The sequence below is a fragment of the Clupea harengus genome, chromosome 16 (assembly GCF_900700415.2).
Source record: "Clupea harengus chromosome 16, Ch_v2.0.2, whole genome shotgun sequence".
NCBI lineage: Eukaryota > Metazoa > Chordata > Actinopteri > Clupeiformes > Clupeidae > Clupea > Clupea harengus.
Genome location: NC_045167.1, coordinates 21335248 through 21353438, shown reverse-complemented (window position 1 = coordinate 21353438; position 18191 = coordinate 21335248). Strand labels below are relative to the sequence as shown.

At 45.5% G+C, this 18191-nt stretch overlaps 1 protein-coding gene across 4 annotated transcripts in view; it reads left to right on the top strand.

The window, feature by feature from the left end:
- The first annotated feature begins 211 nt into the window (after positions 1 to 211).
- The window catches only part of LOC105902831 (E3 ubiquitin-protein ligase Midline-1), a 30838-nt gene continuing 12858 nt past the window's right edge, over positions 212 to 18191 (top strand). For 2 of the 4 annotated variants that reach the window (XM_012830510.3, XM_031582668.2), the window contains exons 1-2: positions 212 to 478; positions 13581 to 14343. In XM_012830510.3, coding sequence (XP_012685964.2) covers positions 13642 to 14343 — 702 coding nt within the window. In that variant the 5' untranslated portion in view covers positions 212 to 478; positions 13581 to 13641. Of the gene's footprint in view, positions 479 to 11042; positions 11829 to 13580; positions 14344 to 18191 lie in introns of those variants that run through there. The other 2 variants (XM_031582667.2, XM_031582666.2) reach the window with 2 other exon arrangements.

The following is an 18191-nucleotide window of genomic DNA, read 5'->3' as shown; positions in this document are numbered from 1 at the left end:
ACTCTACTGCTCTAATCTCACTGCCACCATGCTTGGTTAGTCCCCGCCCCTCATCCTCCTATTGGCTCCTGCTGCTCTCTCTCCACCCACAGACTCTCAGCAGCTACGACGGCATACAATGAGAGAGGAGGAGTCTGGGGGGCGGTACAATGCTGTCCCGGGCCCCTCCCATGTGATATCTCCGAGCAGAGGGGGTGTGTCAGGAGGGGCTGGCAGAAAGTATGCCACAGGAGGCAGCAACACAGCCCGAGCCAGATCGGCGCACACACACACACCCAAACATACACACCCACACTCACTCCTAATACACGCACACACTCACTCACACACGCACACTCTCACACTCCCACAAGTTCTGCGATCGGGACAGACGTGCATCTCCACACAGAGCAGAGAGGATCCTGTGGACGGACTTCCTCTCAGTCAACTCTCACTTTTCACTGGCTTTATGGATGATGGAATTGTAACCATGTGGCAGGTAGGCTTAGAGCTGCTGCAGCAGCAATCAGCTTTTTTATTCCACTGCTTACTGGTTTGGGGGGGGGTGGGGGTGGGGGTGGGGGGGTCGAGCGTGACGCTTCTGTTGCTATTTAAAGCCGCTTTTACAAAAACTCTTTCAGTGCATTTTTTAGCTGCTTGCCTCAAACTGCTGGACTGTGACTAGGGGGTTTAGGGCACGAGTAGAGGTTACTGCTGGGATTGGAGCAAGCAGGCAGAGACAGAGGGCAGAGGGGGCAAAGAGAGAGAGAGCTTTGGAACTCCCTATGGGGAGGAGGTGTGAGGGGGGAGGATAGGAGGAGAGGAGGAGAGGAGGAGAGGAGGGAGCATCTCAGCATACCATGCTCGCCCCTGAATTATTTACCAATTACAAGTAAACATTCTCGTCTCCGCCGTCTGAATTATAGATGAGACGTGAGCCCTGACGGCCACCATAGAGGCAGGAGATCCACGCCGGGTCGGGGGCAGATGCTCATGTGACGTGAAGCCCTCCAGGGTGATGGGCTCTGACCCGCTCGGGGGTGGAGGTGGGTGGGTGGGTGGGTGGGGGGTCTTCGGCCGGCAGTGGTGAGGAGAGGGGGTGGAGGTGGGGGGGAGCCAGCAGGATGCCCAGGGTGTGACAGGGCACTGAGAGGGACTGAAGGGCCCCGTGGGGAGGTGCGCTGAGCATGCTGGGGGTGAGAAGCTTGCGTCGTTCCAGAGACCTTTTTTTGGCTGCAGCTGACCTCGTTTTATTTAGGAGATTCTGATGAGGTTTTTTTTTTTGCCTGGCAAGCAGAACAGATTGTTTGAGAGAGAGAGAGAGAGAGAGAGAGAGAGAGAGACAGGGAGAGAGAGAGGGAGGCAAAGAACTTTAGGGAGGAGATATAAATGAGTAGACAGACAGAAAGAAAGACAGAAGAAAAGAGACTAGAGAGAGAAGTTATCATACAGCTGCAACATTGAAAACTTTGTGTTTGGTTGGAGTCTACAAGCTGAAAGCTCTTGGGTTGTTGCCTTCTGACTGGAGACAGTGATGATTCCTGGGTGGCTGAAGAAGAGACACAGCACTGGAGGTGTGGGCAGAGTAGCTCCCAGACAAACTTCTCCATTCACTGGTGTCATTGAGGTGTCACATGCCTGACACGGAGGACTGTGGAGCAGACACACACACACACACACACACACACACACACACACACACACACACACACACACACACACACACACACACACACACACACACACACACACAGACTCTGATCGCTCCCTGGCGTCCTCCTCTCTGCCCCTCAGTGGTCCTGGCATTCTTCTCCTCCATCCTTGTCACCACATTAGCATTTCAACTTAGAAGTCTACATCGAAATCTAAACTGACACCAGATATTGGCAATGTGTTTAGTAGACTGAACAACACTGGTTGTGTCTAAGCTCTTATATATTTCTGTCTGTTATCACACAGTTGAGGACTGTATATACGTTTATAAAATAATCTGTTTGCAGTTTACTTGAAATTTGGGTGCTCATTTTCTTCAATGCCTTGGTAATTTTGCGGTTGATAAACCAGAGCTTGAATCAAACAGAACTGAAGGGAGGTCTTCAAGACATACCCTCTGTCTGTGTGTGTGTGTGTGTGTGTGTGTGTGTGTGTGTGTGTCTGTGTTTGTGCATGTGTATTTGTGGCTCATTGTCATTGAGAGAAACAAACAAGACTCCCAGCATTGTGCCTGTTTTCCTGTACTTGACTGTTTGTTGTGTGTTTTGAGGGGTTTGCCCTATTGTGTGGAAGGAATTCTTCATGGAAAGGACACCAAAATACAGAGCATAGGAAATGCAATTGTTGTTGAGTTTCGAAATAATCCTTCAGAAATCACACCCCCCCCGAAAAGATGTATCAGCATTCCGATCACTGTGAAGCATGCGAAACATTTCAGGGATATCGCCAGCGTCCAACCACAGGCTCCGAGACCAACAGACCCAGCATGCACGCACTCTTTCACCCAGTCTATAAAAATGCTTCCCTTTTTTTCCATCTGACAGACTGAGAGAGTGAGTGCGTGCATGTTAAGTTAATTTCCCCAAAGCAGTGGAACCTCATTGTGAGTTAAGTCCGTTTAGTTTAATTACAGAATAAAACTTTGCAGAGTTAATACTGACCAAGCTCCCTTAATTCCTCTCTGGACACCATCCAGTGAGAAGAGTGTCTAAACCTCTCCCTCCCCTACCCACTCCTCCTTTCTTTCTCTTTCTTTCTTTCTTTCCACACTGATGAGTGCTACCCTTTGATCGCCTGTCTGTCTGATAGGTGGTCACGTCGTGTTTCCACGGCAACCTGCTACAGTAGGCCAGGCACAAAGAATGATCTGTTAAGAGATTTTGGAACACTCTAGAGGTGAAAAGATGCCCCGGCCGGAAAATAAAAGTGATCACGCACTAAACACCCTTTCAGGACCGAAACTGCCCCTTCTCCAGAGAGGCTTGTTTCTGTAGCTGCTGCATACATGCTTTTTTTTACTGTTGCAGTGTTGTAGGTTGGGGTGTTTATGTTGGATAATTCAGTATTTCAAATAAGTCTCAAGGAACTTCTCCTGCTAGTACACATAGCTGCCTCTAGAGGGCGTTAGTCTCTATCATAGATGCATCCTTACACAGAAAAAGCTTCTGCTATGTACATTATACATGATAAAATCAAAATGGTGGTTCTATATATGACTCATATTCACAGATATATGTGATTTACCAAGGGAAAAGAGAGAGCGAGAGAGAATATGTTGTATTATTTATAGCATACCATGCTTTTGAATGGAATCACAGGGAAGGCTGGTCGTACATCTCACTAAAATACACATTGGCAGAAGTACTGGTTATGTGGGCCTGTGGGAGCAGCCTTCGCTGTGTGGCCCCAAAGAGCCAGCATGTGCCTTAGAGCACGTTTCCCCTTTTAGCTCTCACTCATACACACACACACACACACACACACACACACACAAATATACCAACTTTCAGTCGGTACAGTTTTTGTTGTTCCTCTACAGTGGCCTGTGATACTGAAAGCTCAGGTATTGCTGCTGTGTTGTCATTACTGCTGCTGTGATTTGGTATAAAATGTTGTGCTTCATCCAGGATTATGTTTAGAATATGGATATGCATATCCTGCGCTCTATTGAAAGGGTTTTAACAAAATGTCTCCAACCCTTTTCAAACTGGATTATTTTTGTACAGTCTCATTCAAGGGGGATTAGTTTTACCTGGGGAATGGACGGTAACTCAGGTGTTTGCAGACGAGATCCATGACGTTTTTCCAGAATTTGTTTTCACCAAATAAAAGTAGTCCTGTTTGAGTCAATGTCACTATAATATGATGATGTGGGCTTGGTCCGAAAAATCCATCATGACTTACAAGACATGTTACACTTTATTGACAACAGATGCGTTTATTTATCAGTTAGCTCCAGGCAAACCCGCTGAAGCCACACATATGCCCTCTATGAACACTTTAAAGATAAAGTGTTTATCTTGTTCTTTGTGGGCAGAAGACAGGATGCACTACTGTAGAGTTCGCACAGACTATCTGTCTGTTCAGGATTAACCAACATACACCAATGTTGTGGTGAAGGCCTTGGAAAACACTACTAAGTGTGTTTTATTTGACAGTGTTTAGTTAGATGAATGAATTGTAGGCTGTTGTGCATTATCAACTCAAACTGAACTGAAAGGAGATGTAAATCTGTCCCAACTAAACTGACTTAGTCTGACTTTGATCTGGACGATCTGTTCGCCATGGGTTTAGGTGAGCACATGAAATGCTCTGACAAATCACTCGAGAATGAACAGACCTCTACAGGTAAAACGAATCCAGCTCAAACACTGTGGCGGCAAAAGGGTTGCCACAACAGAAATTGCAACATGGTGGTCACCAACACACAGAGTCTCTCTCTCCCTCCCCCTCCCTGTCCCTCTCCCTGTATATGTGAGTATATGTGTGCCTGCAAACATGGCACCATCGGGAACATAACTGCATGCATGACAATACCTAAAATAACTCAGTCATAAAGTCTACCATGACACCTGCCAAACAACTATGCCATTTGAAAACAAATGACTAAGCAACATTCTGCTCTGCTCTGCTCCACCCGGCAACAGACATCACAACTGTAACCTAAGCAACAGAAGTGTATATTTACCCACTGTGCCTCACAATGTCAACTCCCATGCCTCTCAGCAAGCTGGGCAGCTGTGTAACACACACAGAGACCTGCGTGACCCCACTAAAAATCAATTCTGTTTCGGTTGTTTTCTTGATCGAGCTGTGGATGTGGCAGAGCAAGTTTGAATCACCGGAGGAAGCTTTTCAGGAAAACTTCCCTTTATATCTGCACTTGAGCTGTTTCCTTTCGAGTCAAGCCAGCTGAAGTGATCTGACACATGGTGTACACTGCTGTCATGAGCTGATCTAAGCTTTGGCTACAGGTGTCAGAGTTGATTAGAACTGCTTGTGTGTGGGTGTGTGTGTGTGTGTGTGTGTGTGTGTGTGTGTGTGTGTGTGTGTGTGTGTGTATGTGTGGGTGCGTTGCGGTGCAGAACTGTATGGGATGGTTCGCTGGTATGATGCGTGACACCTGTCGGGGCTATTTAGAGTTTGTTTTTGAGCGTGGCAGACAGACAGCTCTCTCTGTGCTACTGGGTTTCAGTGCGGGGGCATGCATGTCCGTGAGTGGGATGGGCACTGGAACATCTGTCTGTTTCAGGTTACAGAGGGCATGAATGATGGCACCAACACCTTTAGTGAGGAATGGGACCACACAAGCCTCATTCTCATCATTCATGAACGTAATCCATACAGCTTCGGTTTGCTGTGCCACAGGTTGTGTGATTGCTGTTCATTTGTCTTCATCACCTCACTACCTTCTGCTTCATCTGCATACATGTGTGTGTGTGTGTGTGTGTGTGTGTGTGTGTGCGTGTGTGTGTGTGTGTGTGTGTTTGTGTGTGTGTCCAAGAGAATGTGTATGCACACATCTGTTTGTGTAAGTGTGTTTGACTGCAAACGCTCCGGGAGCTGGGTTAAGGAGAAACTCTAGGGCCCTGCCTCAGTCTCCAAATAGGCCATTTCCATTCCATCCCGTGTAAGTGGAGTTGACAGTAAGCATTCCTCTAGCATTATTCTGGTCTCAAACTTCATATTTGTCCATATTGAGGTCAGTGCTGGGGGGAGGAGGATTGGGGGGAGGGGGGGTTGCTACAGACTTTAGTGTGGGTGGGGGGGATCGGCCGGGTTGAGGGGGGGGAGCAGCAGATCTGACAGATTAGGGCTCGTCTAATCATCCCCCGCTCGCCTCGGCCTCTCATCATCGCCCAATCCCATTAGCCGTGACGGCCCCCTCAGCGCCTCTGAGTCACACTTAAAAGGCGCATCTGATTGGTCATGGGCTCTGCGGACGGGCGGGTTACCGGCGGTCGGCCAGAGACAGGGGCAGACGTAGAATGGAGAGGGCTGAGAGAGGTGGGTGGCGAGGCCAAAAACTAGTCTCTAATGAGGAGGAAATGACATCCCAGAGTGATCATTACAGCAACGCTGGAGAATGTGAGGATTTGAACGCTCCCACCCTTCAACACACAATGGGTAGAAGAGATGCACAAAATATTACAGTCACAATCAGTTTATTCAACAATAACCACCTTAATGAAATATACTTTGGAGCTAAACCAAATATAAGTCTTATACTCTCAAACAATAACAGTCATTCTATTTTAGAGGATTATAATTATGCAAGGCTCCTGCCTCTCAATCAGCCAAAAGGATGTTAATCTGTGCATTGTTTTTGCCTGCTTGGATCATAACAACAAAAACACAACCAAATTCCCCACCGACCTGTAATGAAAACAATAACAATTAGGACAAAAGGAACGTGGGGTAAATCATAATATCCAGGACTAATTTATATTTCCACAAGGTTATGATCGTGGTCACGAGTTCACACAGAGGGGTGAGATTAGAAAAACAGCAAACTGCCACCGGCTGTAATCCATACAGATTATAGGGGTCAGCACTCAGGAAGGGACCCACTAATACAGTTAGCTGTCAAACATGTGAAGTGTCGTCATGACTACACCTCCATCACCTCCGATGCTTCAGGACAGAGAGCAGGTGATGGGTGGAGGACCTGCAACACGTACGGGAGGGGTTCACAGCTCCTTAGATGGGAGCAAAACCCCTGAACGGTCCCTTGAGATGTGTCCCTCTCTCTGTCTTTCTCTGAGTCCAACTGTCCTCCTGACGTTATTTAAAAAAAAATTATTAATTCCTGTAGAGGTTAATATGGTAGGCACATTTTTACGTCTTTTTTCGCTTCAAGACATTCAGATAATATAAAGCCATAAAAATGTTTGGGATAGCAATATTTCCATAGCTTGTAATAACCCAGCCACAAATACGCAACAGCCTCCTATTATTCTTACTGTGTGACACCAACAGTCTCCTTCTACTCCCTCTATTCTTCTTACTGTGTGACACCAGCCGTTTTAAACAGTTGCTCTCAACTTTTCCAACTGAACATTTTCCATCCATTAAATGTTATAGAACCGAATCTGGCAGCAAAAACATTTGACGTGCTGTGATGATATAATTGAATCAGGCCTATAGAGCTATGATGCAAAAACATCTACCTCTCATCTCCTCTCTACACCCATGCATTGTTGTTTTCTTTTTCTCTCTCTCTCTCTCTCTCTCTCTCTCTCTCCCTCTCTCTCTACCTCTCTCTTTCTCTGGCATGGGTTGGCTAGCTGTAGCGCAAGCGGCTGTACATGCATGCTGATTGCGTTAGATAGGTCAATGCCTTTGACCCACTTTGAGCTCCTCACTCCGCAGGACGCCACACTCACTCATGTCAAACGACAGGATGGGTGATTTCCCTCCATTTTGTAAGAGCACTGAGAGCACCTCTACTGGTTTCTGTTTTTTTCCCCTCTCTCTCTTTCTCTCTCTCTCTCTCTCTCTCTCTCTCTCTCTCTCTCTCTCTCTCTCTCTCTCTCTTCTGAATTCCCCCTCTCCTGGAATGACAAGCATGCTGTTATATAAGACACAATTCTCTCTGTTTTTCTGGGCTGGCGAATGTCTTTTGCTTGGCGACTCTGTGACACCGAGTGACAAATATGATGGTCTGTGTTACAGCACGGAAAAATAAAGTGAGCTTCTGACATGCCTGGCCAGGCGGCTGGGATTGTTTCATCATGTGTGACACAGAAGTCCAGCAGTTTCAGACAGGAGGTGCTCCTCTTTACTGGTCGCCTTTTCCATGATTGGTCTGAGCATTTACTGAAATGTCCTTCTTTAATGCCTTGGTCACCAAGCACTTCCGCTGCTGGTGAGAATAGTTGAGGGCCACACAGATTGGATTCCAACAGCTTGAGAAAGGTATCGGAGCCAGACAAACAGGCAGTGGTGGTGAAGATGACAGACTCTGGCTTATTCACTTACCGTGATGGTATCCAGATATGTATTTGAATCTTTTGCAGAGCATGCCGTAGTCTCTGACCAAAGGATGATGATGATGATGATGATGATGATGATGATGGCGCCCTGAGACAGCGTCACAGTCTTTTCAGTCCTTCATCTCTGTCTCTGCAACAGGAGCCATTTTTAGAAAGAGAAGTGTAGAAAAAGGCAAAAGAAGGAGGTTTTAATAATTGAGCAGATCAAAAGTTACAATCACAGTGAGAATGCAGTAACTCTCCAGTCACTGTTAAATTATACATAAAACCCTTCCGTGTGTGCGTGTGTGTGTGTGCGCGTGCGTGTGTGCGTGCACACGCGTGTGTCTGTGTGTGTGTGCGTATGTGTGTGTGTGTGTGTGTGTGTGTGTGTCATCTTACTGCCTCTCTAGCCTCCCCTGGCAAGTTGCAGGGCGCCCAAAGAGTGTGTGAAGCCCGTGTAAAACATCACCTATATAATATCTCTCTTTAAATATCACTCAAACTCAAAACATCAGCTGTATAGTATCTCTCTTTAAATATCACTCAAACTCAAGTCATTGAATACAAAGTATTTTGTCCCCTTATGTGTGTCTCTTGAAAAGAAATGTGAAGTGGACTTTTTAAAAGATCCCATTTTCAGAAGTACTATAATAATAATAATAATAATAATAATAATAATAATAATACAAAACATACAAAAATGTATGGAGAATGGACAATGAATACTCTTTACTTAAAGCTATTCATTCTAACATGAGGGCATTAAACTTATACTTTTAGCAGAACATTCTTAGCATCTACTATAAAACCTATGCATATTTTTGAATATAGTTTTGAGTTTGATTAATATTATTTTTTGATGATTCTTATCTATAGTATTTCATCTTAGTTTCCACTAGAAGACCGAACAGCCTTTGAACCCTGAAGAGCCCCCCTCCCCCCTCCCACACTGGCCATATTCCTGATTCAAGGTGACCCATTCAGCATTCCAGTTCCCACCCCTCAGGACAGATGTGTGTGTGTGTGTGTGTGTGTGTGTATGTGTGTGTGTGTGTGTGTGCGTGTGTGTGTGTGTGTGTGTGTGTGTGTGTGTGTGTGTGTGTGTGTGTGTGTGTGTGTGTGTGTGTGTGTGTGTGTGTGTGTGTGTGACTATATTGGTCTGTTGAGTGGGTTCAGATTAAGTTCAGGATGTGAACCTTTGGAAAGGTTGCCATGCCCTGGTCCTCTGTCACTCCTCGTTTAAAGCAGCTCTTTTCACCTTTGCTCAAGGGTCCTGTGTTTCTGTCGTCCTCTGTCTGCAAGGCCAATCATCCATCCATGTTGCTCTTTAAATATCAGGCAGATAAGAATCAAATGCACCCCATACAAGTTAATGTTAAATCTCCCATCATGAGGATGCGTCTTTTTAGGCTTCTTGTAGGGGTTAATTGGAGGCATTGTTACAAAATCAGAGTTGAGGAGGATATGAGGAGAGGATACTGGCAGGATGAGGCAATGTAAGTTTGGGATGGGTCCACTTTGGGGGGGGGGCGCAGACCGGGGAGGGTTCTACTGACTGCACTGGATCAAAAGAGCTCACACCCACACTCCTCCAGGCCACATCAAAATGACCTGATTAGCCTGGGTGTCGGTGTCGCCCTTGTGTGTGATAGAATACTGACCTATGTCCCAGTGCAAACACACACACACACACACACACACACACACACGCATACTCGCAAAACACACACAGAGCTGTTAGTGTAAGTGTTTTAGATTTAATTATACATTAACTTCAGGTTTGAAGAGTCTGCTGTTTCGCTCATGTGGAGAACTACAGGAGCTAATGAGATGTGTGAACGCCAACACCAGCTTGAGCTCTCTGAGTCACACATTAATGAATCTTTGCAGAATAACATGGCTATGCGTAGGAGGCATTCTACCTTCCCCTCACCACCTCTGAATAAGCCATATACACCAGAAGTTTCATCATATTTTTGGGTATGTTTCTTTGTCACTTGTTTCTCTCTATACTTGTAGGCTGCAACACAAGAAGACGCACCCTAGGCTAAAATAAGTCTGCACTGTCTCACAAACTGGCCTGTTTTTATTTCTGTCTGATATATAGCTGAATGTCTGACAGGTGATGATGGATTGCCTAATTCATTGCCCGTAACTAAATGCATTTCTGACTGTGTAAAATGTCCATAGCTATAAAGTGAAAAGTCGTACATTTCTGTTTTTATACACTTTTTTTTGGAAAATTTCAGACAAGCTCATCTCATCTGACTATCATCACATGTAAACCCAATCCACATTTTTCAAAATATTCTTTAATATTTCACTGCGGCAAACTCGGTCTGAACCTTTTGTTAAATATTTTACTGAGGCTGCGGCCCAGATGTCAGTTCTCATTTCATGGGGTCACGGAACGGTCCACATCTTCATTAATGAACTTCTTTCACTCGTTACTTCTTTGTGTTTCTTTGACAACTGATATATCACAGTTTTGGAGCCTTTTTTTTTTTACTGCAGAAGCTTTGCTGTACTGAAACTGTATTTCTGTAATACTCAATTTAGTGACATAAAAAAAAAGTAATACACAGAAATATGTATGCATCTGTGAATCCACGCGTATATATGTGGATATTCTGGTTTGCTGTGGCTTATTGCCTTTATAGTGCCAACGGGCTTTTTACTTCAACTCGACAGCTGTGCTGTGTATTCTGTAGCAGAGCGGTGCTGTGTATTCTGTGGCAGAGCTGCGCTGTGTATTCTGTGGCAGAGCTGTGCTGTGTATTCTGTGGCAGAGCTGCGTTGAGTTTTCTAAGGCAGAGCTGTGCTGTGTTTTCTGAGGCAGACCTGTGCTGTGTATTCTGTGGCAGACAGAGGGGTGGAAAGAGGATTTTGACCGTGTAGGATCCACACAGGATGCAATTTCCATTGGTAGATAAAATACCTGTAATCTCAGAGACAAATACACAAACACAAACCACAGAATGGACACACTCAGATTCAGGTCACAGGAACCCATAATTGTGCAGCTGCACATGTGGATATATGTATATTTGCTGATCACGCCAACACAGCTTTGTATAATACAGTATAGTAGAAAGTCAAACTTGCAGCAGTGTCTTATAGTTTTTTCTACCTTCTCAAGGCTCTTGGCCACTTCCTCCTAAACAAACTGATTGGCCGCATCTCTGTGATTCGTTTCCCTCCACAAGGAGAGAAAAGGGCTTGCCTGTACAGGTGCCATCAGAAACCTTCACTTTACCACAGGTCTGTTTCAATACTTGTCAGTTTCTTTATAATAGTGGATGTGTGTATGTGTGTGTGTGTCAGAGAGCAAATATCATACACACATAGGGTACACACTTAATGCCAGACCCACTTCTTCACCTCCTTCAATGTGTTATGTCTGATGTGTGAGTGTGAGTATGACATGTTCAGTGAGTATGTTCTGGGTATAAGGCTTGCACACAGCCAAACGCAACACACACACACACACACACACACCCCTTGCCTTCTGCCAGAGTTCACAGGCACAGCGACTGTGTCGAGTAGAGGAAACGGGCTTTCCTGGAATTGTCGGGAATGAGAGCTTTCCTGTTGTGCCGTTAAAAAAAAAAAAAAAACTCCAGCCAGATCACTGAGTTTATCAGACGGGCGCTCCTGCTCGCGGAAATCCCAGCGCACTGGGCGAGTGTGTGGAGACAGTCATGCCACCTATTTAGTCGTCTTAGACTTGCTTGAGCTGTGTCTAGCTCGGGATCAGCGGGCTCTCTCTCGGGCAGTCAGGGGATTTGGCTCGTTAGCTCGCGTCGTCCGCCAAAGACATGGCTCCACAAAGTACAGCGGGGCGAAATCCATCGGTGGGTCGTGGCCATGTTTTACTGCGTGAGTGAGACTATGCGTGTGTGACCGTGTCTGTCTGTATGTATGAGAGAGAGAGAGAGATAGAGAGAGAGAGAGAGAGAGGACTTGTGTCAGAGGATCACTCGTAAGTAAATTATAGGTTGGTTTGCATCTTTACGGAATCTCATTCAGGCTCATTGAGCACTTAGCTACATTACTTCACAATGTGGTTCACAGTCAGTACAAGAGTATAGCGAAAGAGAAGTGTACACAGTGTGTGCATGTGTGAGTGAGTGAGAGTTAGAATCAACATTTATGAGGACTTTCTTGCTTGAGGTGACCATCTGCTGTGCGCTAGCTTCCTGAAATGATATTAATATGTTCATATGTGTTCAATCACACAAGAATGTGAGGTTGGGTCACACTTATGTTTAAAGTAAATTTAGCTAGAAACATGTTGCAGGTTGGTATTTACAGTGGCTTAAGAGTAAGTGAATTACATTTGTGAAGATGCATATCAGTTGCACTTATGATGCATACATGTTTTCAAGAATATGCAATAGAAGTACACATTTGCATGTCATGTAATTAGACATTTTCCATTTATTTTAAATGAGTGGAAATTAATTGATATCAGTCATGTCTACTATAGCGGGACTTCCACAAACTGTTTCCATGTTCCTTTTTAAAACATCCTCAATAACATTAACTATAGTAGCCAATAACATCAATAACATTAACTATAGTAGCTGAGCCAAAGTTGCTCAATGTTTTTGTTATGGCTGCAGTTTCAAAAACATGTTTTTGCTGCTCAGTGCAATTGTGTTTCCCCTAAAGTCATGTTGCTATTGCTAGGCTGACTCAGAGATGGGAATCTGGCTTTAAGGGCAGTGAGTCCAAGTGTTTGGGAAGTGGGGCAGTGAAGGAATGAGTCTTTAAGGGCAGCGAGTCCAAGTGTTTGGGAAGTGGGGCAGTGAGGGAATGAGTCCCTGCAGTGGCTAAACATCACAAAGGCTCAGGCAGCAGCCTCCGCCACAGGGATGAACACTCACCCTCCCTGACTAATACTGTTTCTCTATAAGTGCCATAGTGTGTCAAAGGGGAAGGGACTCACAGACTCATAAATCTCATTTACTCATTACTTAGATTGAGAGGGATGATTCATTGTTTGCCCAAAGGTCCGTACAGGTGTATGTAATGTTGAGGTATTCTGTTAAAATGCAAAAGGAGGTCATTACAACATGTGTAATTACCAGGTTATTAACAGCTTGTTAACGAGATGCTAGATGCTAACAAACAGTGATGTGACTATATCTGAGTTATACTCCAAGACAGGTGACAGTTCTGGAGTGTAGGGGGGGACTCTGGAAAGAGTCCTAAGGTAAAAGTAGCAGAAGTACGATCATGGTTCAGTACACAGTGTAGCGTTTGAAGCCAACACTGAGGAGTGGTAGAGAAATGTTTCAACAGGGAAAACCAGTTTTTAAATTGGGATGACAAAGCAAAAGGCAGGAAGCACAAGTTTGTTAGAATTGTGTAAACATTAATTTCTATGACGATGCACCTTTTTTTATTTCACTTGAAGTGGTCAATTTAGTGAGTGAAAGTACTGTGGTTCGTGACCCCATTTTGGCACAGCGATGTTCATTCACTCTCTACATTTGTTGTCTCCATCCGTTTATACTGAAACCCAAGCAGCGAATGTTGACAGCCCCACTGCGTCCCATTTTCTGTGCATGTTTAACCAAATATCCTCCTCTAACCCTCCTCCCTCTGCCGTCTCCTCTCTTGCAGATAGCTGTGCGGCTTCCCTGGATTTCGCTGACGACATCCCCTTGTGGCTCCGCCTGACAGGATGGACGCGCTGGAGTCGGAGCTGACCTGCCCAATCTGCCTGGAGCTCTTTGAGGACCCGCTGCTCTTGCCCTGCGCCCACAGCTTGTGTTTCGGCTGCGCCCACCGCATCCTGGTCTCCCACTGCGCCTCCAACGAACCCGTGCAGTCCATCGGCGCCTTCCAGTGCCCCACGTGCCGCTATGTCATCTCTCTGAGCCCGCAGCGCGGCCTGGACGGACTCAAACGCAACGTCACACTTCAGAACATCATCGACCGCGTGCAGCGGGCCTCCTCCTCCCACTCGTCCAACGCCCTGCTGTTGCCCCCGAGTGGGCCCAGCTCGCCCGCCGAGGACGGGCGCTACCCGCTGCCGCTCGCCGCCATGACAACCATGCCACTCCCCGAACCCATACAGTGCCAGTTCTGCGAGCAGGACCCGCCGCAGGACGCGGTGAAGACGTGCGTCACCTGCGAGGTGTCGTACTGCGAGGAGTGCCTGCGCGCCACGCACCCCAACAAGAAGCCCTTCACCGGCCACCGGCTCATCGAGCCGCTGCCCGACTCGCACCTGCGCGGCCTGCAGTGCTTGGAGCACGAGGACGAGAAGGTGAACATGTACTGCGTCACTGACGAGCAGCTCATCTGCTCCCTCTGCAAGCTGGTGGGCCGGCACCGCGACCACCAGGTGGCAGCGCTGAACGATCGCTACGAGAAGCTCAAGGTGAGCGAAGTTTTCGCTGTTGTTATTTTTCAAGTAAAAGGCAGTGGAGCTCTGGCATCTCTCATTGCGGACCAGAAATAACAAACCAGTTATATTAAAGTTACCGATGAAACTTACAGCATGTACACTGAAGGCCTCTGTTGGTTGAGTTACAGTAGTGTGTTTAATGGATTGCGGCATACTAACAGATTTTAGCACTTGTTCTCCTCAAAGACAGTTCTTTAATGCTAACTGCTTGTGAATGAGACATTTGCTATGATCTAACTAGAGAGGACACACAGTCAGCACAGTCACTGGAAACATGACAGCATGGTCCCCATGACTCATAGGGACATTCGTCTCTTTCCTTAAGTTCCCAGTGAAGTCACAGCGACGTGAGAATATAGGTCAGTCAGAGATCAGTTTTTCCCTTGAATCAGATCTTTTTGCACTTCCCTACCGTGTACATTGTCTGGATAGTATGAATCATGTCTATGTTTCTGTAAACAAAATTGAAATGAGCTATGACCTAAAAATCTCAAGTACAGTCATTATCAAGATCCCGAGTACACCTCCATATTTCTGGTAATATTGCAGACACCATGCACAGCCAACGGCCAACTGGAGTGCATTCAATGGAGGGAATAAGTGTCCTCATAAATAAACTTCCTTTGTTTTAATGAACTAAGGATGTGAGTCACTCAGCACAGCTTTTAGAGCATGCAGGGAACCATCCTTCACAATGAACCCTCTCACATCTATTGTGCGCCAGAGAACTCTCGCGCAGTCTGCCCTGACTGACACACAAGCGAATTCCCATAAATATTACATGGCTCCTTAAAAGTCAAGAGCCCCGCGCTGGATCAGCATGAAGCAAGCTGTGTGTGGAAAGCCCCTGCACCGCGATCCTCATTAGCGATCTCGAGAGTGGATCAGGCTTCTTCAGGGTGCAGGTTAAGCAGTGCTAATTGCACTCCCCCCCCCGCAGTGGGCCGGGCTAATTGAGCGTGGCCGCGCCAATGCGGAAGCCCACTGGGAAATGGCCCCATTCTCACCTCGTCCGGTCTGGCTCTCAGGTGGGGCGAGGTCTCAGGCAGAGGTGTCTGAACCCTCCACCCCCCCCCCCCCCCCCCCCCCCCCACCACCACCACTCCCCTGTGGATGAATATGTGAGTCGGTCGCTGGAAGACGGATTCGAGCAGCTGTGCTTCTGCGCAGCCCAGCTAGCCTGGTGAAGCTGTAATTATCGCTTCTCTCTTAGCTGTGTTTTTAAACACGAGGAGGAAAGCCGCCGCGTTGAGAGGGCGACACGGAATGATGTGAGCTGACAGGGTTAAACCAGCCGGAATGAGTTTGGAAGACTGGGAAGTGGGAAGTGGGACACGGCTTTTTTGGCTCTGCTCTTAATTCTCCCTCTTAAAGCGTAGAGTAAGCTACTACTCCCCATGGTCACAGTTAATGCTTGCATGGAAACCCTTCTAAAGGTCAACTGTTAGAGCGAGCATTTAATGATGGAGACATATGGAAAATACCAATGGGGCACGGTCATATTTTGACATATTTAGGATTTTGGTCCACGGTTGTGTGCTCCAATTCTCACAACAGGGTCAAAGCAAATCTGGACACCTGTCAAGTCTGGCAAGCTCAGAAAATACCAGCTGTCTACCAGGGTTCTACTGAGGGAAAGGTTGCAGGGTTAAGACGCTGTTAACCCCCACCTCGTTGACCCCAAAATATCCAAAATGATTACAGGAAGTTGTAGCTAAAGTGTTAATGTGGTTATGGTGAATATTTTCACGGTGCACTGTGGGGGGGAACAAAGCTTCAAAAGAGAAGTTTTATTTTCAGAGGATCTATCTTGTCATTTTATTAAAATTGCAAAAGAGCAATTTTCACAGAAAATCATAGTTTGACGCAGATTCCAGTGGGCTCCACACAGATTTGACAAATAAAAAAAGTTCTTACTCACTGTACTCACAAACATGCGAGTAATTCCAATTTAAACCAAGATCATTTGAGATTGTGTAGAGAAATCTTTCTCTGGTCCTAAATTAAAAGGCTTGAAGTGTCCATTTCATAAGTTCAGCTTTTAAAAATGAACTACAAAGGGACGTACAGCACAAGGGTTACTGTATCTAAATTACTCATTTGATCAGCCGTGTTACTGGCACAGGTGTTATCATGCTGCTTCCAAAGAGGGGAATGTTTAACAGGGAATACTGAGCAGCAGCCCCCATTGAGTAATTAAATTCAGTATTTCACTAGAACAGGCTTTGCCAGAAAAAAGAGCAGCCATGCGTTCCTTTCACAGTATTTCTTATTTAAGATATTAATTTTCTGTGAACTATATTCGTTAAAACATTAATCTGATAAATCTGACACACTGGAATAATAATAGCTTAGGAACTTCGAACGTGTGTATATGGTGCTTGGTTTTAATCCGTGACAATACAGCCGGTTTATTACTTTAATATACGACTTCCTTAAACAACTGAAAGGAATTGTGTCTCTTGAATCCAGTCCGTCTGTCACGACGGCGGTGTGCTAGGTTCTATTCTCAGCCCTTGTTTAGATTCCGCAGAGAGGGAAGGAAACTGTTTTAAATAGTGTGGTCTTACAGAATCAAGAGTTCAGGCCGGAGGAAACAAAAGTATGGCTCGGGGATGACAGTGGTTGGGACTATTTCTGTCTTCCTCTAGCCTAGTCTAGCTCCCAGCCTCAACTGCCACACGCAGTCAAGGTCAGAAAAGCGTGTTGTGCTATTGTGTTGCTGTCTGAGACTAACACCGGAAAAAGGATGTGTCCAGACAACAATACACTGCAGTAGTATTATGTTAGGTTACATGCTGTGTCATGCAGAATCAGATACTACAGGTTACACTTAGAGGAATTTAATAAGCCAGTAAATGTGTTATCTGCTTTATCTGGTCAATAATAGGAGAGGAAGTTGAGAGAGGTTGACTAGACTCTGCTCTCATTCATCCCTCGATGTTTCTAATAAGGGCGAAGTAATATGAAATGCAAATATTGAAAGTAGATGGGATTGTGGAGGAAAGCTAATGAATGATCTTCAAAAGACAAGCCTTCAATAGCACTGGCCTAAGGCACTGGTCGTTGGAGGTCAGTCTTTTAAAATCACAAAGCATTCTTATAGCACCAGCTCGAGTTAAAAGTGCTCAAACCAGATTTTCATTTTAGACTGGGTTTACATATAAAACCCAGTTTCTAATGGACTAGTTCTGGTTGTGAAGGTCACTGGAAAATGTGATGGTTGGATAACAGTAGTATCTCAGTATTATCACATTTAAAGCAGAAAGAGATATTCTGGGTTCAGAAAATGTTATTAAGGTGTGGCAGACCTGTTTTTAACTATAATCAGTAGGTTGTATTTTTGTAAAAAAAATATTTTAGAAAGATCAACACTTGATTTTATTAATACTATATAGTGTTTACTTTAGTTTGGCTTGCATACATATTGCTTGTGTGCTTCAAACGGTAGTCAGAGCTAAGCTGCTTAGCGTAGCTTGTGATCTGAATGGCAACATTGACATCTACAGTCCAAAAGAGAAACATCAGGCCTTTCCACTCAAGCACTCTCTTTCTCTTGCCCTATTTATTCATAAATAGTTCTGAAAATATGTCATGATTATTGCTCACTGCTGTATATTGTGTCATTGTGTACTGTACATGGACAAAGGCCATGCTCAGTGAGGGGGTGTTTTTACATGTGAATGTCTGTGTATGTGTGTATGTGTGTGTGTATGTGTGTGTGTGTGTGTGTGTGTGTGTGTGTGTGTGTGTGTGCATGCGTGGGTGGGTGAGTGTGCGTTAGAGAGAGTGACTAAAAGCCAGGGGCTTGTAAAAGGCAA